We start from the raw sequence: 23,214 nt of genomic DNA on the forward strand, positions 1-23,214 counted from the left end.
TTGAGGCCTTTGCGCTGATCTCACAATTCTGAGACATTTCTACTGCCCACAGGTGGATTTCAGTTTGATGACCTGGCTGCCAGCATATCATCAAAGATAATTAACTGCAAATGCAATCCTTGAAGCTTTATTACGTCTATTCTGGCATCTGTGGGTCACAGCAGGGAAACTGATACTTAGGTAATTAGAGGGCACCTAATATTCTGATCCCAAGCACTTTATAAGACTCATTACACTGTAAGCAAGAATCTACATGACATAAATCCAGCCAGAAGATGCAAAATCTAAACAAATAACAGAGGTTTGCAATTTTTCTCAGAAGTATCTTAAGTATTTACTCTGGAGCTAATAAGCCCCTATGCTAAAAAAATACCAAGTTCTGCCTCTGTGTTGCCCATGCATTCAACAGCAGAAGCCCTAGAGGTAGCATGCGCTGATGTGGTTTGCAGCCACAGAACAGTAACTTGGTTCAGATTACTATGTCATCCATTCCTTAAAGTTTGCATCACTTATATGGTCTTCTTAACCATTTTGAATAGTCTTTTTTGGGGGGTGACTCTAGGTATCCTGGTTTTTGAAAGCCAATGCCCCTTTCTGGAAGAGTTGGAAATAGATTGCTACCATTTCTAGGTCTAAATTTATCCTGCAGTGTACGTATTTCACCACTAGATGTTGGTCTTGTCGTTTTGCAAGCTGTGTTGTTTTGCCCTTCTGAAATAATGTTAAGGACACTTTTTAAGATAAAGAAAACGTCTTCTTCAAAAGATCCAACTAACCTGACTGGTTCTTAATAAATAGTGTAGACGGTTGTATAAAAATTAAACCAACAGATTCAAGCCGAGCCTTTTCTCTTTAGTGCTTCCTGAAGCGGTGTTTGTATCTTTCATTCAGTTTGGTTCATAAGTTACTTGGATGGCCTGTGGGGTTAAGAGAATCTAAGCCTCTGATCCCAAAATCTTACTGACTTGATGGTTTGCCCAGAAGCTAAAATCTCCTAACTTAGCAGCATGGGGTTTGCAATGAGTTAACTGGCTCTTAAGTTATTTGAATTAAATTATTCTCACTTAGTTCATTTAATAAGCCTTTTGAATTTTTTTCCTGCTTCCTTTCAGCAAACAAGTTGAACAACAGCAAAACGAAGTGAACTGTAAGATGAATCTGTCTCTTGCTTCTTTACTGGCCTGAATGTTTAGTCCATGAGGACAATGCTTGTGCAATTACATCCGTATAGCTGCAGGAGAACTTAGCAAGCTGGAGGAAAGCTGGGGAATTTTAGCAGTCCAGTTTAGAAAGGAGCATCAATTAATCATCAATTTCAGTTTGTTTAAAAAATGATAGGCAAGTTTATAGCTTGGAAACTAACTGACATCTTATAACCAAAGCAAGAAATACTTTAGAGAATTAGTCCTGTAAAACAAGAATCAGATGCTACATTAAGGAGAGAGAACAAGAGCTCTTAGAAATAGGCAAATGCACATAAATACAGTGGGAGAGGGTATAGCTCAGGTAGTAGAGCGCATGCTTAGCATGCATGAAGTCCTGGGTTCAATCCCCAGTACCTCCTCCAAATATAAATAAACCCAATTACCTCCCCCTCATAAAAAAAGAAACAAAAAAGAAAAATAAATAAACACAGATAAATTAGTAGAAGTGTTGGAAGATGTATTTTTCATGAAATCTATATACCCAGGAAAGGTATCAATGCAGCAGGAGGGCAAACAGAGATACTTTTCAACACTTGAGGACAAATTTTAGAAAAACAAATTTTAAATAAAGGAAGAGGGAAACACATGACCCAGGAATGGTTGCAGACCAGGACTGAAAATCTCCGGACATCTCAGGAGGTTAGCGTGCAACTGCCTGGGAGAGCGGTCATTTCAGACAGGAGCAGGAGGGCGGAGCGCTCCAGGCTCTGAGATGCAAGAAGAATTCCTTATCCCAGGTGGTAGGCTGAGAAGACTGGACAGACTGAGGATGTGGTAAAGGCCAAGACCGAGGAAAAACGAAGAAAAGAAGTTAGAAACGCCAAAGAAAACAAACAAAAAAGATGTTGAAGAAAGGAAATATCATCATAGCATAGCTCTGGCTTCTGCAATGAGGAATATTTGTGCAGATACAGTAACATAAATGCCACAGATTGGTTTTTGACTTTTGAGATCAACATAGACAGAGTATAGAAAACTATTTTTGGTTAATATAGAACATACTATAAAAGTCTGCAGTCTTAACCACGTAAAAGCAGAAGTGCAGATAAAGGTGGGGGGAGAGATGAGAAGCAAAGTGAAGGGGGAGGACATTAATGTTAATATTCTCGTATTCTTGAGAGTCAACCCTAAGAGTTCTCATCACAAGAAAAAGTGGGGCACTTCATCGTCTACATCTGATGAATCCGTAGAGGTTTAGATATATTATTCAAATCTACAAATGTAACCAACTGAGGAACTAAAAAGCATAATATGTCATGGGGTGGGTAAGGAATGTGCTAAGAAAGACACACATCCTCATTTTACATTAACAGTCCCACATTGACAATCAAGAAATAAGGGCAAAAATAAATTATTTACAGATCTGGAGGTAAATACTTCTCCAAGGAGCAGAAACATTCCAAATACTGGTAGAAATTTTCTTTTGAGAAATGCCTTTAGAACATGTGATAAATCCCATTGGTTTGAAAAAGATCATTTGTATCCCATTTTTACATTTTGCTTTTTGGAAATGATCAAGTCACTGAGAATCCCAAATACCAAATAAAGTCAAGGATAAAACTGGATAACATTGTTAAGAAAAGCATAAGGTAACTGTAATGTAGAGGTCACTGGTTTCTTTTTGTGGCTTATAAACTGGCTCTAAATCAACAAAAAGTTTCAAGCAATGAAAAAATAGAGTAAGTCTATCACCATTCAAAGGGATATTGGTCTGACAGCACCTCGATGTATAGTAATCTTCCTCCTTGCTTTTTCCCACTATGCTATTCAAAAATGGAAGCCCATATTTGGAAAACAGAATGTTGAATATATTCTAAACTTAAATTGGGAATTGGGAATTTAGTTACTTCTTTTCAGTTGAGAGGTAGACAAAAGCAGCCATCTTCGTAGCTAGAAGAACGGAGTTAATTTTTTAAAAATTTTATTTATCTATTATTTAATTATTTTATTGTGGTGGACAGGAGGTAATTAGGTTTATTTATTTTTAGAGGAGGTGCTGGGGACAGAACCCAGGACCTCGTGCATGGCATGCACTCTGCCACTTGAACTATACCCTCCCCCTCCAAGGACAGAGTTCATTGCCTGTCAGTTTCCCCTCTCATTTCCCTAGATGCACAGTAATCAGGCAGCGCTCCTCCCTAGAGTGGATAAGCTGGTGGAAAGTTCAACCTAGTCTATTGATTGAGGACAACACATAGAAGTTATGTAAATTCCTTCATGTAAGAGGAATCACGGTTGCGTTTCACCAACTACTTTCGGCTCTGGTCACAGAACAGATAACTGGCTTTGGAGGACCAAATCCACGACCTTGGCCTCAACGCGTGAACCACGGGGGTGAAGTGGTCTGTAGGAGCCTCTGCCCAGCCCTGCACTGCCCTGTCCTGGGCTGAGCTCCATGCTGGGTCCGTTGGCTGTCCTGTCTCTTTGCCAGTGTCAAACCTCCTCCTCCTCCTCCCTCTCTCTGAGAGTTGGATCAATCCCTTCTGTCTCCACACAAAGGGAGTAAAAGCAACTAAAGAACATTCATTTATTCTTTTTAACTTGTATGTATGTACTTATTGCATCTGTGGTGTTTTCTAACAGCTCTATTGAGATAAAATTTATATACAGTGAAATTCACCTGTCTAAGGTGTCCAATTCAATGGTTTTGAGTATATTTATAGAGCTGTGCAACCATCACCATCTAATTTTAGGATATTTTGATCACCCCAGAAGGAAACCTTATACCAATTAGCAATCACTCCTCAACCTTGCTTCCCCTCCTCCTCCAGCTCTAGGAAGCCATTCATGTATTTTCTGTCTCTATGGACTTTATTCTAAACATTTCATAAAAAATGGAATATAAAATGTGTGTTTCTTTGTGACTGGCTTCTTTCACATAATGTTTCACAGTGTTTTCAAGGTTCATCCACACTGTAGTGTGTGTCAGTACTTCATTCCTTTTTAATGTCAAATAGTATTTTATGGCTAAGTCATATTATATCAATCCAGCTGATGGACATTTGGGTTGTTTTGGCTATTATGAATAATGCTGCTATAAACAGTCATGTGCAGATCCTTGTGTGGATGTATGTTGTCATTTCTTTAGGGTAGATTCCTAGAAATAGAATTGCTGGGTCATATGGCAACTCTGTTTAATATTCTGTGAAACTGCCAAACTCTTCCAAGGTAGCTGCACTATTTAACACTCCCACCAGCAATGCTTGAAGGCTCTGATTTCTCCACATCCTTGTCAACACTTATTATTGTCTGTCTTTTTTTTTGTGTTCATTCTAATGGATGTGAATTGATATCTCACTGTGGTTTTGACTTGCATGTTGCTAATGATCCATGAAATTGAACATCTTTTCATGTGCTTGTCAACCACTCATATCTTCTTTGGGAAAATGTCTATAAAATCTTTTGCCCAAGGGAGTGTTCTTCAAACACTTTTTTGCTCACACATCCCCTAGGAGAATTTTAAAAATCTGTATAATCCTTCTTTTGATTTTAAATTGATATCTAAAAATTTTCATCTTAAGTTTAAATAGTTGCTTGTTGCAAAAGATTTAATTTCCAGGGTATTCTAAATATAGACATTTATAAATAGAATTAAGTTAGTTTTAAAACATATCAAATGGAATCTAAATACAATACCCACATGTTATCCATCATCATTTGTATAAAAATGCCTGAACAAGCTCCTCACCTGCCAAATTTATAGTTCCTTTTTTCTCCTTGAACTCTTTTCTCCATTTCTCTTTCCTACCTTATTTTTCCCCTAATATAATATATCTTACATTTGTAAATCTTGTGTTAGAATTCTATTGTTCTTCTCTGCAATAAAAATAGGTGTAAGAATTGTAAATTAAATATTTTATTTCATGTAATAATAAGCTTCAAAGTATTATAAAGTTTTCTGGATTGAATTATGATTCCAGTGCTATTAGTACACAATGATTTAAAACATTGCTATCTTATAAATTTTAATAAGTAATCATTAAAATAAAGAATGAACTTTAATTGGGAATGAATCTCAATGAATCCATACATTCGTTGAATAGTACTGATGCTAGAATTAATGAATGAATAATCAAACAGTTTTCTCCCTTCTTTTCAAAAACTACACACACACACATACACACACATAAAATATAAAGTTGCTGAGAAATCTTGTTTACCTAAATAAGCACCAAAGTATACAAGTGTACTTATAAATATACGAGTGTACTGGAATGGAAGTTTTTGTGTTAAGTTTTATATTGCTTTATAATGTCACTCAATATTTGAAATCTTTCCAAATTTGAAGCCAAAAAGCACATATTGACCTATTATAAAAATATTTTAATGATCTATTAGCTAATTAATTGATTAAGTATTCCTTTAATTTTGTTAAAAGCAAAGAATTGGAAAGCACCTAGCTTGCATAAAGATTTATCTCTGGATGGGTAAAGAATTTACTCACTCCATTTCTGGGAAGAATACCAAAAGAGGCTTCACCAAGTCTTATCAAATGACTATTAATTATATCTGTTTATTTTTCACTTAGAGGCACCTTATTTAACTCATTAAACTTAGAAAGAGTTGGAACAGGAATACTTTTAATTTCAATACATGGTTACCCATACAGCGTTAAAAGCAAAATTATCTTATCTCCCTATGTGATCTAAATACATTTTTATCAAAACCTTGTTGCTGCAGATTTAGCTCATTCAATTTATAGTGAAAGTGGCAAAGCAGAATTTGCACAAGTTCGCAAGCAGATAGATTTTACAAAGGACTATATGTGGCCACTGGGGACCTGGAAATAGATTCCCTTAGCACTACCAATGCTGGCGAACCTCTTGGAAAGTCCTCCTGTCCCTCCAGGGGAACATGTGACCCCATTGAAAGATGGTCATGCCTGGTTAGTGGCAGAGCTGGGTCTAGGAGCAGACAGTCACCTCGGTTCCAAATCCAGTGCTTTTCCACTCTTCAGTGTTGTTTCCCCAAAATATGTGGACTTTCAGTGTTATCTATGGGACAATATCACATCCAGAAAATTTTATTATCTGGAAAAGATGATACTTGATACATTTAGCTGTTATTTTTCTTTTTTGAAATAACAGCAGGCTCCACTCACCATTAAGGTGGTTACCATAGTGACACCTAGAGATTGTCCGTCCTCTCTTTAACCCCAGACTCCACGGTCTACTATTCCTTGGGTATTGAGTTCAAATTCTTAGGTTCTTTTCTTTGAAGGGAAACCATCAATACACACATTTTGGCAGGAGATAAAAAGCAACCAAAAGACTTTACAGGGAGAAAGGGAAAGAGAGAGTGAGAGTCAGGTTGACTCTATTCTAATCATTCTGGGGTTTGAATCCTAGGAGGAAAATGTAAGTGGATCTAACCCATGCTCTGTATCAATACTTAATTCTGAGAAGCATCCTCTTTCATAATCAACCCATGAAAAGTAAAAAAAAAAAAAAAAAAAAAAAAAATCAGAAGAGAGCTAATGAATTCTATTGTGTTTGTTGAAAATCAGAAGGGAGAAAATGAATTCTATTGTCCTGGGTGAATGGGAACCAATTCAACTGACTAAAATATTGACAGCTGTTCAGCTGCTTATTAGCTCTATTCTGTTGGAAAGATGAGTTTAATGCAAATAAGCAAATACATATTCCCTGAAAACTTCAATTAGTAATGCTTTCTTTCTTCCCTCAAAAATCTCATTCTGCTGGTGTTTGCTAATATTCTGTCTTGAGCTCATATCTGAACTGAGATATTAGCAGGTCTCAAGTTTTGGAATAATGCTATGCTTTTTAACTTTCATCTATGGTCACTGCTAAGATGTGAGTGCTCCTTGGTCCTAGCTTATCCAACTGCTTTTCACCTTTTCAATACTTGTGGATCAGAGACTCTCTGGCTGGCAGCGGACCTGAGATGACATCTAGGGTCAAGGCCACCTCAGAGGTGGAGTGATGCCCTTCTGAACAGCTATTACCCTGTGCCTGGAACAGTCTCCTTCATCCAGCCTTCCTCCCATCAGTACATTTAATTGTTAAGACAGAGCTGTGTGCCTTACTTAAAGTGATCTTTCTAAATTGGGGGATTAATTTTGGAAGAAAATTTTAATTTGGAGAACTTCTAAAGTAAGTATTCATCAGTGTAATGGGAAAAAACTTTTTCTGGCATAAGGGGAAAAAAAACACTTTGCAAATTGAAACATCTCAGCCCCATTCAAAAGCACATCTGTTGTTGTAATGCGATTTGGTAGTGCAGTTTATTAAATTTGTAGGAGTAAGTGATCCTGAGAGGTGCAGGGAATCTTTTTCAGTGTGCCTTTTTCCTCTTCCAGATAATGTAATAAAAGAAATTGCTAGTTAGCAATAAAGCAACGAGCCTGTATCTGGAGAGACAAGCTTCAAAGCAATTTGGTTCTTGTAAATGATTGCAGTGATGGAGGTCTATTTTTGGAGCGTGCTAATGAAGCCCAGTGTTGACTTATTTGGTGTCTGTCTGGGATGCTGTGCCTAAATGACCATTGTATAGATTACTTACTTGCATGTGATCTGGGCATTGTCAACTCTACTGCAGCCTCTTCTTGTATCAGTCTACAAATTTATACTGCAGAGGGAAAAAAGGAGTGAGAGATCCTATTTGCAGAGCACATCTCAAGAACTTCCTTGCAGTTTGGTCATAACATGGGACGTGTGAGAATTCAGACAGACCTTGACCCAGCTGTGTGACCTTGACCAATATTCTTAAATTCTCTGAACCTCATTTTCCTCCTTAAGGAATGGAAATAATATTTAATTCACGAGAGATCAATGACATATATAGCTGAGTTCTTTAGGCATAGGGTGTAGGCACAAGTCTAAACCTTAGTTTTCACATCTTTAAAATGAGGATGATTTTAGTACCCAACTTACCAGGATTTTGTGATGATTAAATGAAACTATGCAAGCAAATGACTTGGCACAGCGCCAGACACAGAGCTTTTATGACTATTATTGCATGCAATTATGCTTAATAAATGCAAAATGTCCTTTTCCTTATCTTCCTAAATGATGAGATTACGATTTCATTTCCCTGCTTAAGTTTGGGTACCAGGTATGTGCGTGGCTACACCATTTTGTTTCTCCTCTTCCCGTCTCAGACTCCGTTTGGCCTCTTCCCAGGTGCTTGGCAGCTTCCTGGTGTATGTAAGACAGAGAGGCTCAGACAAGTGCCCAGCAGTCACAGAATTTCTTTGGCCAAAGTTCAGGTCGGGGAAGGCATCTCGAAATAAAGCTTTGGGGTTCTTCCCTGACTTAAATACATCCTGGTCATCCCAACATTAATTGGTTGCGATGAATATGGAATTATATCCCAGTCAAGTCATACCAGGGAGGTAGGAGCCTTTGCTTTGGGCGTGAACTCCAAATCCATGGGGATATTTTGTTACAGTCCTGCCAACGTTCTGGCTTATTCTCTGACCAGCATCCTCTTCCCAGCAGCACTTACTGTCCTTTTCCACTTCCTCACTGCTCACTGCTCAAGGTCCTCCAGCTTGCACTCTTTTATTTCAAAAGGAAGTATTAACCTCATATTCAATCTTAGGTATAAAGGACTAATATCAGCTTTAACTCTTACCTCTTCTATTGCCATTGGCTTTTTAACAGCCATTCAGGCTTAAGTGATGAAGCTTTGATTGGAGTAGTGACGTATCAAGAATCCAGTCTGAAAGCAAGAAGCAACTGGGGCTTCCCTACCTTTCTGGAAGGGCACCATGGGAGGGGAGGTGGATCTGAAAAAGGAGAGGCCTGGTGCATATGAAACTGTGAGAGTCAGAGGAAAAATTGCCAATGAATTTGGTGACCGGGAACCTGGGTGATAGTCTTAGCTCCACTGTTAGAGAAGATACAATGTAGGGGTAAATCCTCAACCTATGCAGAGCTCTTAGCATTCTTATCTAGAAAGTGAGGACAGTAACACCCGTGGATCTGTTTCTGCCTCATAGAATGGCTGCAGGGATCCAGCAATCTGATGCAGAAATGCCTGGCAAGTCTCATCTCTCCAGGTAAATATCACTGTTATTCTCTGTGTTATGTGAAGATGCCATGAAATTTGAGCCTAGTGAGAAACAGGGAGGTGAAAAACCAAGGCTCATTTCTGGGCACCAGTGCTACTGCCTCTCTAGGGATTTCTGCTCTGTTGAGAAAAAATGGTCAATGGCTGCAGTCAGGAGGGAGAGTGGGAAGGAATAATCCATTCTGCAAAAAAGATAAGGAAAGCAAAGGGTAAGAACTGCTAAAGAGGAAAAAGTGGGTGGAGGACTTGAGTGGAAAACATTTAAATGACCTTCCAATCCCAAGAGTCTATGAAGCACCCACATAAAACACACCTATAATGGTATGAATTTTTTTTAATTGGGAAATTCATTCATTATTGAATTTGATATAAAATCAGACAATTTTAAAACTATTACAGCAGATTTGAACAATGGGCTGAAAGCATATATATTAAAAGTTAGATTTAATATTTAAAAAAGATTAATCTTAAAAAAATAAATAAAAGCTCTATTTTTAGGTTTTTATAAAAGCCACAGAGTAAATTAATAGCCTTAGCTTTTTAATTTTAATTTTATTATTTATTTATTTATTTTATTTTTATTTTTTAAAAATTTATTAATTTATTTAATTTATTTTTATTTATTTATATTTTTAATTAAAAATTTAATTTAATTTTTTTTACCAAAAATTTTTTTAAGTCTATACAAATTCAAGAGGAGGCAACAATGTAAGATGGCTAAAAAATTTTAATGCAATATTGGGATGGACTAATAGAAATACAGTATCTACTCATCTTTAGAATAATGATCACATCTATTTCAGAGAGCTGCTGGGAGGATTAAATCTGATACCTGCGCAAAGCAGCTGGCATAGTAACCAGCCACAGAATGTTGACTCATTTCATTCATGTGACCCCTCCCTTTTCTCAGATCATAGCAACCATTTCTTGTACATTTCTTCTCTTCCTTGAGACATCACCTAGAATTTTGCCTTTTATTTATAACTTTTGCACCGTTCTTTGAAATGTCACGTGCCTGGGCTTTGTCTGCTTAGCTCTTTTTAAAAGTGATTTGTCACATATTTCTATTTATAAATACATTTTTTATACTGGTAATTTGTTTTTATAATTGTGTATATACACGGTTTACATTTTTTTCTCTTGATGTACAATTTACATTCAATGAAACGCCCAAATCCTGTTACAGTGTGAGTTTTGACAAAAGCAGACACTGTATCATCCAAACTTCAGAAACATTGAATAATGTCATCACCTCAGAAAGTTCCCCGGTGCCTCCTCCCAGCCATCCCTCACCTTACACTCCCTGAAGCAACCACTGTTCTGATTTTTTTTTTCCATCATGGATTTTGGTTCACCTCTTCTAGAATTTCATATAAATGGAATCATACAGTATGCATCCTTTAAGACCTCTTTCACTCAGTCTCAATATACTGTTTTTGAGATTCATCCATGCTGTTGTATATATAGCTGGACTTTTTATTGTGCTCGGGTATTTTTCAAGCCCTTGGAGACAGAGGCTGTGCTCTAACTCCCTGCGCTGCCGCACCTCCCCTGGCACTTGTACAGAACTGTGTAGGTTATAAGTGTTCTGCCAGCATTCGGCGACTCAGTGGCTGAATGAACACAGGAGTTATTTGATAATCAGTAAGCGATTTAGACACAATCAAGTTTTGCTTTTCAAATCCAGACAGTCTCTTATACGCTCAACTTACCAAATACCAACGCTACGTATCCTGGTGCAGCAGCCTGGAGGAAGCCGGGGATCCGCCCACGAGCATTTGCTGCATTCCTGCAGCAGCGAAGTGAACGCTGCCCTGGATGGGCTCCAGCCTGGCTGTCAAGGAGCCGACCCCGGGCCTTTGTCTCTTGCAGATGGAAATGCTTATCCACTGTCTTTGCAAATAGTAAATCTCACTTTCCTCCGGATTGATTTATTAAACCACTGTAAAGGTCAGCAAAGAAATCTCGGTGCCCTGTGGGATGTTTCTGTGGCTAGTTGGTACCCAGATTGCAGAAGCAGCATGTATTTCCTTGCAGCCAGGAAAGCACAACTCGCCAAACAGGATTAGTACTGTTAGTCTGCACCAATGTGGCTGTGACCTGCCTGAAATGACTGCAAATTAAGCCCTTTAATGTCCCCACCATACCCTCCTACCTCTGGGTCTGGTGACTGTGATTAAGGGCAGGGTGCTGTGGGACAGGCCTGTAGGGAGAACATGCATTACCTTGGCTAGTTCTATCACCATCATTTCTGCTTGGACAGCGGCAAGTTCCTGTCATTTTGAATACTGCACGTGTTCTGCATATAAACGTGCTTTTCACTTTTAATCTATTCAGATGACATCCTCGTTTCCACTTCATTCTATGTGGTATAGAGCCGCACAGCACACCTGATAATGCATTACTTCACAACGTGATGCTGTAAAATTAGGCATATTTTATATTATGGAGAGTAAAATTTTCTTTCAAATACATTTCCCAACAGATTGGGGGGCTGCATGTATGATGATTCCTATGGTGGGCATCATATATAAAGAAGTAAACTGGTTACAAGAAGCAGAGAAGCAATATATTTGTGGCTTCCACACATTATACATTTTCTGTTGATTTTACTCATATTTCTTTCTAAAAAGGTAAAGATTGGGAGAAAGCATGATAAACGCCAATAATGAGATGCTGGGTGCCAGTATTTTTTTCTTTTATTCTTTATAGCAATTTTGAAGGTCACTTTTCCAAAGAAAACCTATTTACAAGAGTGGGAAATGAGAGTATTTTAATTAGGAAGAAGGTAGATGTCATCACATAGTTCTTTTAAAGAGTTTAGATCAGCTAAGTTGTATTTTGATCATTCATTCCAAAAATTACAAAACACTTGTAAACAGATGTTTCGAGTCGTGTCTAGAAAGTGACATTACCAGAGACGTGTCACATTCTACTGGTAGCCTTCATTTTATTTTACATTTGGACACTTAAGAAACCTACAATAATTCTACAGTTTATTGCCACCACTAGCTGTCCAAGTAAAACACGCTCGTTGACAATTTCCTCACGGGATCAATCAGTTCGTATGGGTCTCTTCTAAACAGAGAAATTTACTGGATGCACGTTAGATTCTGCAGACCGTGGCATGCAATGATCAGATCCCACAGAGACATATGGAGGCAGCAAATGCTGGTGGCTGCAGTATGTGTAGTGAGTAGGGTGCTATTCAGACCGAAAACAGGTAGAGCTTAAGTTTGAAGCACCCGTGTGGGTTGGCATATTACTAAACCTCTCTGGGCCTCGGCAAGATCCATCTCATAGAGATTTTGGAATGATTAAATAATAGACGTCAAATGCCTGTCCCAGGCTAAGCATCCTATGTGGGTTTATTTCCTTCATCCCTCCTCCTATCAGCAAACTGATGCCAACCTTGCTGACAATGATGTATCTGCCTGACGGGGATGTGAGGGCCTCCCACTGTTGTTCTGGATGAGGGCTCTTCCTGCAGCTCAGTGGTGGCAGGAGAACTTGGCTCTCTTGACCCCTGGCCTGATGCTCTCATGAGGTCTGTCTCATAAGAATTTCAGCCTAAAGCTGAGCTTTTCTAAACGGATGCCAACACAGAACTTCCCATGTGTCAAAGGGTTTTTAGAATAATGAAATGAAAGTCACCAGGTCCTCTCCATCTGAAGCTTCTGACTTTCTTGGCGCTAGAGGAGTAATTTTTTTCAGTGGTTCTAAGAGTTAAATTTTATGAGCTCATGGTAATGTTAATATATTTAACTTCTAAACTGAAATACTTCACATAGTCCTTTAAGGGAAATACAGAGCTATTAGGGATAGCCAGAGTAGTAGAAATTCTGTTAATGAGTTTCATCAACATACTTGTATATTTATTTTTTTAAATAATTTTTTTATCTCCTAGGGGTGTGTTTTGTTGGCAGCCCTCAACCAGTTTCATGTGGGTGGAGAATACGCTTAAAGGGGAATAAATGCACGAGTGTGTAACAAAACCAAAGAGCCTTCTTCTTCTAAAAAAAAAAAAAAAAATAACGGCACCACTGCCAACAACACTCATGCAGATACAGTTATGGTAAGAGAAGGAAAATCAAAATTCTTTTTTTTTTTAAACAGATTTTCTGAATTGCTCATTTCTCCTTTGCTTTGACACACAAAGCAAATGCCATGTGGGCATTCAGAGCAAAATGCTGGGGAGAGGAGTTCAAAAGGAGGATGACTGGACAGAATATTAAAAAAAAAAAAAAAGCAGCAGATACCCAGCAGAGGAAGGCTGAAGGTAGATGAGGGCTGGGTCCAGGGGACCCCGTAACATAAGGCTGCAGTGAAGAATGAAGTGACCGTGCCAGGACCTACGGAACTAGAGCAGGGGTCTTCGTTCCTAAATGTAGTAGATCTGCCCCTCCCCCCATGCCTCTTTCACCAGGCTCAGCAAAGGGGAGGAAGGGTCCCTGCCCTCTCATTCCTACCCTCCACCACTCCAGGGTGCCTCCCTTTCCTGCTGTCCAGAGGACCACAGCAGATGCCCCACAGGTTCCTTCTCTCCGCAGCATCTCACCATCCCTGCAGCATCCATCAGTCGCCTCCCTCTTTCTGAGCAGCCTGCTCCGCAGTCAAGGGCTTCGGCCAGGAGGAGCCTTGGCAAAAATGCTGATGGACTTAAGATCTCTGAGGGTGACCTGAAACTGAGGGAAGGGAGCTGGCACAGAGGAAATGAGTGAGTGAATACCTAAGAGTATAGTGTAGGCGGACTCACACAGCGAGGGTGAAACTATATAGTTTATATGAGGCAGGTTAAAAGAAAAATCCATTCTGTCACTTGTCATCCACATGTGGGTAATTGGGAGCAGACAAGACTACGGCTTGCTTAGGGTCTCACAACCACCCCCTTCCTCTCCCCAGAGAAGCCTTTCCCACTGTTGAATCACTGATCAATGAGATCAAAGATATGTCGGCTATAAAGTCATCTGAATAAGCGTGCTACCGTATCTGCCAGGACCAAGCAAAATCAGGACAGCCTCAGCTTGAAATCCTAGAATGACTGAGTGTGGATGGACCTCTTGATAGATTTGAGCTACCCACGTTAATGTTAATGAAGTTGCATTTATTTGAGACCATAAAGATTGTTTAGAAACCCCATGCAAGTTCTCAGCTGCATTCTTTCCTCTACCACGAAGAGGGAAAGATGTCTTAGAGTCACAAAGGACCTCAGGGGTTTAAGCCTCATCCCACCCTCCTGTCGCCGGGAGAGGACTGCAGTTCCTCCGGGAGCAACTGTGGAGTCTGCTCCAAGCACTTAGATGTCTCAGCATCACCGGGAAAGCGATCCCGGCTTCTCAGTTTGAAAACTGTCATGTTTCCCCTGCATTTGCTTCTTTCAAAAAAAAAAAAAAATCAGTACGTTGTGCATCAAATGCTACTCTTATACAAATAAAACAAAAGTTAAAAGCTTGCTTAGAAAAACGTTAGGTATCCTGTGTATATCTCTGCGATCCCTCCCTGAAACCGGAGGACACCCTAACACAATGTGAGTGGAAATGCTCTGTAAACCGCAGGGGCCGTATTAGTGTGCATTACGGCGTGCAGTGTTTCAGGGACCTGGATGTTTCCAAAAGGAAATCCATGGATTTCGGACTGTACCTGTTGTGTATTCATTGGAGTGAATCCGGGGCGAAGAACCACACGGCTATGTTCTGTCCGCCCCAGAACGAGCTGTCTCGGGGCTGAGCTCTGCTCCCAGGAGACACACTTTGTGCTCGGGGCGGCGGCAGCAGCTCCCCTCTGAAAATCAGCCACCTGCGTGGCTCGTTGAAATCATCAGGTTGGGTGCTACCCGGTGGCAAAAGAGGGAAAGGGGCTTTTAGTGTGATGGGCTTGGCGATGCCGAGCAGGGATTAAGGCTTACGAAGCAGACACAGGCAGCGTGCGACAGTCTTAAGTTCCCCGCCACGGAGTTCGCCGCTGCCTTGGCAAGTCGGTTTCCTCCCCGGCTAGTTTCAAACTCATTCTCGGTTCTCCTCCACCTCCAAGCTGCAACACGCTCCTCAGAAAGAAATGAGAAAATCTAGGAACACTAAAAGGCTGACATGAACTGCTCTGTTTAGAAATGCTAAAAGCAACACCTGCAGTGCTGCAGTTTCACGTGTGTGTGTGTGTGTGTGTGTGTGTGTGTGTGTGTGTGTGTGTGTGTGTGTGTGTGTGTGTGTAAGAAGCGCATTGGAGAAAAAGAAAAATCACCAAGAGAAAGGGCCATAAATTCAAGAAAGTGCCAGAAACATTTAGTAAGAAATACAAAACTTTCCCCCTTATATGCCACACACATGCCACCTATTTGTATCTCCGGTGCCCCAGAGGTACAGCACTGTCACCATGAACACCAAGGGGATGACGACCCCCGGTGGGGAAGGGGCGAGTCAGGAGGGGAGTGTGTCTCCGAGGTACAGGGATATGGAAAACTAAGGTGTCAGAAGGGAGTGAGAACCTTTTATAGAGGACACACTCGAATCTGAGTGTTAGGGGGTCAAGGAACAAGTACGATGGGGTGGGAGTAGAGAAGAAATGAGTGGGGGGGGGGTACGGGGTCTCGGAGAAAACAGAGGGCCTCGGAGAAAAGTGCAAAGAACGAGAGCCGCAGCCTCCCCGCGGCCTGTGGCTCGCCCCCGCCTTCCTTTTGCGCAGAATCCGCCCCTTGGCTGCAGCATCGCGCTGCCCCCACCGGCCAGGCGCGCCGTGATCGATCGCAGGCTGCGTCAGAATCCTCCTGGAGTATAAATAGGGGTGGCAGGACCGCGCCGAGCCGCACACAGCCATCCATCCCTCCCTCTTCCTCTCTCCCTCGTTCTTCTCTCTAGGCCCCCATCGCCGCCGCCGGCCGGGGGACACCGACCGCCACCATGAGTTCCTTCAGCTACGAGCCGTACTACTCGACCTCCTACAAACGGCGCTACGTGGAGACGCCCCGGGTGCACATCTCCAGCGTGCGCAGCGGCTACAGCACCGCGCGCTCCGCTTACTCCAGCTACTCGGCGCCCGTCTCCTCCTCGCTGTCCGTGCGCCGCAGCTACTCCTCCAGCTCCGGCTCCTTGATGCCCAGTCTCGAGAACCTCGACCTGAGCCAGGTCGCCGCCATCAGCAACGATCTCAAGTCCATCCGCACCCAGGAGAAGGCGCAGCTGCAGGACCTCAACGACCGATTCGCTAGCTTCATCGAGCGCGTGCACGAGCTGGAGCAGCAGAACAAGGTCCTGGAAGCTGAGCTGCTGGTGCTGCGCCAGAAGCACTCCGAGCCGTCCCGCTTCCGGGCGCTGTACGAGCAGGAGATCCGCGACCTGCGCCTGGCGGCGGAAGACGCCACCAACGAGAAGCAGGCGCTGCAGGGCGAGCGCGAGGGGCTGGAGGAGACTCTGCGCAACCTGCAGGCGCGCTACGAGGAGGAGGTGCTGAGCCGCGAGGACGCCGAGGGCCGGCTGATGGAGGCGCGCAAAGGGGCCGACGAGGCGGCTCTCGCCCGCGCAGAGCTCGAGAAGCGCATCGACAGCCTGATGGACGAAATCACCTTTCTGAAGAAGGTGCACGAAGAGGAGATCGCCGAGCTGCAGGCGCAGATCCAGTACGCCCAGATCTCCGTGGAGATGGACGTGTCCACCAAGCCCGACCTCTCCGCCGCGCTCAAGGACATCCGCGCCCAGTATGAGAAGCTGGCCGCCAAGAACATGCAGAACGCCGAAGAGTGGTTCAAGAGCCGCTTCACCGTGCTGACCGAGAGCGCCGCCAAGAACACCGATGCGGTGCGCGCCGCCAAGGACGAGGTGTCCGAGAGCCGCCGCCTGCTCAAGGCCAAGACCCTGGAGATCGAAGCGTGCCGGGGCATGAACGAAGCGCTGGAGAAGCAGTTGCAGGAGCTGGAGGACAAGCAGAACGCCGACATTAGTGCTATGCAGGTACGGCACCGGGAAAACGGCGGGGGCGGGGCGGGGGCTGCAGAATCGAGTTAGGATGGGGGAGAGCTGAGGGCGCGCCTGGGGAGTGGAGACCGGAGATGAGGCTCCTGGAGGCCGCTGTTAGGGGGAGTAGAACTTGGCTCCTGGGAGGCTGCACGGGAGGAGGTGGGGCACTTGGAGGGCGGGGTGGGGGCTCGACAGCAGTCTGCGAAGATGTGCGCGGTGGTGCAGTTGCATCCCTGTTCCGCAGTAAGGCGGTCCAACCCTGCAGGGGGTTGGGTGGGGTGGGAGAGGGGATGGGGAGCTGGGCGTGGCCTCTTGGCCTGCCTCTCTGCTGCCCTGAATTCACAGGTTGCTTTGTGGCACAGACTGGACTATCTAATTAACAAATACAGGGACGAGCTCTCATTAGTTCAGAAGGATGACTGTGACCAGCATGCTATCTGACTAGTTTTACCACCCACTCCCTTCCCTTAGCAAGTAGACAGGAATAGAGTCAAAATTGTAATAGGTAATGATGTTCGCAAATGTTTTTTTAAAGGCTTTCCATCTTTTGGAGAGGAGAAAAAAGTAATATAGATACATAGAAAATATTTTAAATAAAAATTAAAAAATTCAGTTTAGCCACTTCCTTCTCCTATAAAGAAGTGGATTTCTTGTATATAATCTGGATAGAGTTAACCAGTAAATGAGAAACAGGTTTTTTTTTTTTAAAAAAAAATCAATTTAGTTCCTTGCAAGCATTTCACGATGATCATTGCACTATATTAATGAAAGAAAACTAGAACTTTTTTCTTCTATCAGTTTTTAAATCGTTTTTTGATTTCATTGTATGCTCTGTGAAGCTGGATCTTTTTTTTTTTTTTTTTAGGCAAGCAAAGAAGGGTGTAAAAAGAGAAAAGGCAGTTGCTAGGGGAGATTTTTACCTAAGGTGTGCACGTTTGATTTTAATTAAACCTAGGCCTTTGCAGCTATGCTGTAGTAAAATAATAGCCATAGGGATTTATGCTTGGATTTCTTTTCTTTTTTCCCCCCTGACAGGACACGATCAACAAATTAGAAAATGAACTGAGAACCACAAAGAGTGAAATGGCAAGATACCTGAAGGAGTACCAAGACCTTCTGAATGTGAAGATGGCTTTGGACATTGAGATTGCAGCTTACAGGTAAGACTGGAGGGGCGAAGGGAACAGCCCTTCTGCCTTGGGAAGAACATCAGACATCCTTTGAGTTGAATTAGAAACCTTCAGGAATAGTCCTTTGAAATAATTGTGTTCACTTTTTGGCCTTTTCCAAGAAGACTTTAATCCTGCAATAATGTGACCTGTTCTTAGCTTCCCATTCCATTTTTAAGTCTAATAGGACTATTTTAAGGGTTTTTTTCCCCCTCTAGTCTCATTCACAACATCCTCAGTCATTGAGTTTTGAGAATTCCAACCCTGTTCCTACCTGCCTTTGCCTTTAATGGTGGCGTTTTGGGGAAGGTAATGAGTGGTCTGCTCAGCACAATTCCTTTGTTCATGTTTGTCAACCCCACCCTCCCCGTGCCTCCCCAGGAAACTCTTGGAAGGTGAGGAGACCCGGCTCAGTTTCACCAGCGTGGGAAGCATAACCAGCGGCTACTCCCAGAGCACCCAGGTCTTTGGCCGATCTGCCTATGGCGGTTTACAGACCAGCTCCTACTTGATGTCCGCCCGCTCCTTCCCGTCCTATTACACCAGCCACGTCCAGGAGGAGCAGATCGAGGTGGAGGAGACCATTGAGGCTGCAAAAGCTGAGGAAGCCAAGGAGGAACCTGCCTCCGAAGGAGAAGCTGAGGAGGAGGAGAAGGAGAAGGAAGAGGCTGAGGCCGAAGCGGAGGCTGAGGCTGAGGCTGAGGCCGAGGAAGAGGAGGGCGCCCAAGAGGAAGAAGGTAGGATTGAAACAAACAAACAAAAAACACCGTAAACTTCCAGTGCAGTCTGGGCGTGGTTATCTGTTAGGAGCTGGATAAGATAAATGAAGCCTTGCTTATGCCGAGGAAGTTTTATTCATAATGAGTTCTGAATCTGAAATAGTACATTTATCTATTTCTTCAACCAGCCTTTAGTGAGCACCTCCTTTCTCAAATTGACAGTCCACCCAGAGACATGCTTCTCTGATTAGCTTGGTACATTTTGAAAATAACATAAAAAAAAATCCTTCTCCTGCTGTCTTTTTATTCCTATTATACATTTTACAATCTATTCATTTAACTCAGCAGTTTCGTGTCCTACGAAACAAAAATGAAAACTGAACACATAACTAAAGAAAAACCGAAGTTCTGGCAGAGAGCAGAGCTCCCAGGACCTAGATGAAACCTCCTTCTACTTAAGTATGTATTCAGTGGACAGTTATTCCTGGCAAGCATTGTCTATTGCCTGTGTTTTGAGAGAGAGATGCTGAGAGGTTGGGGGCAGGTGTTCTGACATCTGTGTTCCTCCGTGAAACCTTAGCAGAAATGTTTTGACTGGACTGACCCCTGGATTTGGAGTTTGTACCTTTTCTTTTTATCTTAAAGCTGCCAAGGAAGAATCTGAGGAGGCAAAGGAGGAAGAAGAGGGAGGTGAAGGCAAAGAGGGAGAAGAAACCAAAGAAGCTGAGGAGGAGGAGAAGAAAGATGAAGGTGCTGGCGAGGAACAAGCAACCAAGAAGAAAGATTGAGCCCCACTCCTTCCCTTAATTATTCCAGGAATCATTCTCCCAAAATCAGGTCAACCCCATCACCAACCAACCAGTTGAGTTCCAGATACTATATGAATTAAGAAGTCAATATACGTCTAATTCTGAGATGACTTAGGTTGGACATTAAATGTGCTATGACTTTTCCTTCCGCAGAGTATCTGTTTGCTTGCCGAGTGGCTTTCTGGCTTGCTGTCAGCCTGTGCATGGTCCACGCTTATGAGTTCAGGATCTATGGCAATGTGAATAATTCAGATGTTTACAATACAGTAAAAAACCCACAAGTAAATGAATTCACTAATGTTAATGTTAAACTTTGTGGAAAAAATAGTCCTTTGAACCTTTGGTGGTTAGAAATTAAAGACCTCGAATTATGTGCAATAAATAGTAAATAAAGTTACACTGAATGACATTTCTTGCTGTGGTGGTTGACTTAATTCAAATATCTTAATGAGGGAGGGCACGGATACAAGACACATACAAGTGGACTGTGACCTCCAAATTTCTTGAAGTCAAAATTACAACAATTACAGTGCATCCCCGCTCCCCCATTGGTAATTCACAGGATGGAATTAGGTCATGACCATTCATGAAATCTCTCCCCTCAAAAATTTTACCTCTAATAAACTTGAGTAAATGAGTTGCTCGGGTTCTCTTTCTTTTATAAATAGCAATATACTTTGCCCCATAAGTGTATTATACAGTGTTGGGAATGGCTTTTTGGAGGCAGTTCCGAAATTTTGTGATAAAGATATCTTTTATGGTAAACAGGTAACTTTAATACTAGTATAGAAATGCAAAATGGATGGGATATGAATTCACCCTATAACCACATTTAAAATATATATTCCAAATGTCATGAGCAGAAGTGGAAAGCCAAGCAAATGATATAATCAGAAGGAATAATGTTTTTATCCATGTATAATTTTGGATGGAGAGGAGTAAGGATATCAAAGTGCATTTGCCTTTGTAAACATGTTGCCTGCAATCCTGAGCTCATGATTTAGGGTCTTGTTAGCTTAATTCTGTTGCCTCAAGTAAATACCCTTTAATGACACCTATTTTAAACTTTTTAAGAACTACAGGTACAGATAATGAAATCGTGATCAGTCACTGACAGGGGGATTGTATATTTGTATGTTACAGTGTCATTGCTCTGCATGTCTTTATTGGGAAATATTTGGATTTCAATGATAGCTCTAACTGGTTGGACATTGCATTAGATACACACCCCATCCGTCCTCCCTGCTCACTGTAAAGTTACGAAAGCTCTTGCGTTTGCACTTAATGTGGAATGTAGATGAAATTATTGGCTACCCGCTGTTCTGCTTCTGTTCTCACACGATTGCTTTGTCAACTAATTTTGTTCAATATTGATTGTTTAGACAACTTTCAAAAGTCATGAATTTAATGGGGAAGCAAAGTGGTCTCCATTTAAAGTTATTTGATCCAATCACACTATGTATTTCTAGTTAAATATCTGTCACCAAAGCAAATGGGTAAAATATTTCTTTATCTGCCATGATGCTACAGATTTGAACTATGAGGATTCTGAATACATTGGCTTCTGTAGAGATAAGGTGTTACTTTACCTCCGAGACTAAGCTTTTCACATTTATGTTTGTTCAACATGGGATGCTGCACATGGTAAATCTCAAACAGATGCAAATTACATGTGAAAAAGTAACTTTAGCCAAATGGAAACAGCTGGTTGGTTTGAGAATGACTTGAAGTAAGAGCAATGTACCATCATTTATCCTGTGTGCCATAATAAAAAACTAAAAAACCTAAACTAAATGGATTTGAAGTCTTTAAAAAACTTTCCTCAAGTGTGGTACCTTGATCATTCTCCCTCTCCCTTCTGCTCCCCCCACACTCTAGTTTTTGTTCTGCATTCCCTTCCCTAGTTAATGGCGCCACTGCCCAGCCATCCAATTCTGCAGACCAGAGACTGAGCATGACATCATTCTTCCCATTTCTTCTCCCTAATCTCTCTGGTCTGATCCATCACCAAGTCCTACTGATTTTATTGCCTGCATAGCTAGACTCCATCCACATTTCTCCATTTACACTGCCGTTACCTTAAGGAACCTTCCGGTGCCTGCTCTTGGCCTTCGATCAGCATGCTAGAGTAAGCTAATCTTTAAGAAAAGGAATTTTGATCACGCCATCTTTTTGATGAAAACCCTGCGACAGTTTCCCAGTTCTTTTCCTATAAAACCCCAAATCTTTAAGGTTATCTTCAAGGCCTGTACAGACCTAATCTCAAACTACTGCTTGATCCTCATCCTGTGCGTAACCCCTCGCCCCTCCCCCACTTCTGCGGGGAGGGGCAAGTCTCCTAGAGCTCCGCTCTCCCTCCTGCCACAGGGAGTTTTGCGGATTTCTCTGTCTGGAGCACTCATCTTTTCTATCTTTCCCTCCGCCTCACCCAGATTTTGGTGACTCAGTTGTCATCCCCTTGGGGAAGCCTTCTCTGACTGGGCCAAATTCCTCTATTAAATGCGTTCATGAGAACTTGCAGACTCTCACACAGTTGGAATCGGCATCCATTTCCACGATCATTGGGTAAATATCTGCGTCCCCTGGCATAGTGTGGTCCTCATAAGCATGGCAATCAGACGCCTTGCTCACAGTTTTACCCCAGCATCGAGCATCGTTCTTACCATAGTAGAGCATGATAAATGTTGATTGCATTAATACCTTCTTGATTGATTAAAATGCCTTCGGGATGACTAGAAAGCCAATTCAGTAATCACTCCCAGGCTAGTTAACGCTTTGTGGAAAGAGCAGAGAAACAAAAATCAAGTGTCTATTCTATATATTCTTTTTCATATAGATTATTACATTATAATAACCATCTATATAACTATTATAGTGGTTCAGTTATACACATATACATTCTTTTTCATACTCTTTTTCATTATATGTTATTACAAGATATTGAATATCATTCCCTGTGTTATACAGTAGGTCCTTGCTGTTTATTTTATATACAGTAGTGTGTATCTGTTAATCCCAAGCCCCTAATTGATCCCCGCCTTCCCCTTTGGTAATCATAAGTTTGTTTTCTATGTTTGTGAGTCTCTTTCTGTTTTTAAAATAAGTTCATTTATGTCACTTTTTTTAGATTCCACGTATGAGTGATATCATATGATATTTGTGTTTCTCTGTCTGACTTACTTCACATGATAATCTCTAGGTCCATCCATGCTACTGCAAATGTCAGTATTTCATTCTTTTTTTATGGCTGAGTAGTAGTCCATTGTACGTATATACCACTTCTTTGTCCATTTATCTGTCAATGGACATTTAGGTTGTTTCCATGTCTTGGC

At 41.8% G+C, this 23,214-nt stretch overlaps 1 protein-coding gene across 1 annotated transcript; it reads left to right on the forward strand.

Annotated features, from left to right (window-relative positions):
- The first annotated feature begins 16,029 nt into the window (after nt 1-16,029).
- NEFL (neurofilament light) lies at nt 16,030-21,671 on the forward strand. Its single transcript, XM_032470858.1, has 4 exons — nt 16,030-17,179; nt 18,221-18,345; nt 18,736-19,091; nt 19,719-21,671. Exons 1-4 carry the CDS (start codon nt 16,133-16,135, stop codon nt 19,859-19,861), a joined length of 1,671 nt encoding a protein of 556 aa, XP_032326749.1. The 5' UTR covers nt 16,030-16,132; the 3' UTR covers nt 19,862-21,671.
- The last annotated feature ends 1,543 nt before the right edge of the window (nt 21,672-23,214 follow it).

Source organism: Camelus ferus, chromosome 31, assembly GCF_009834535.1.
Source record: "Camelus ferus isolate YT-003-E chromosome 31, BCGSAC_Cfer_1.0, whole genome shotgun sequence".
NCBI lineage: Eukaryota > Metazoa > Chordata > Mammalia > Artiodactyla > Camelidae > Camelus > Camelus ferus.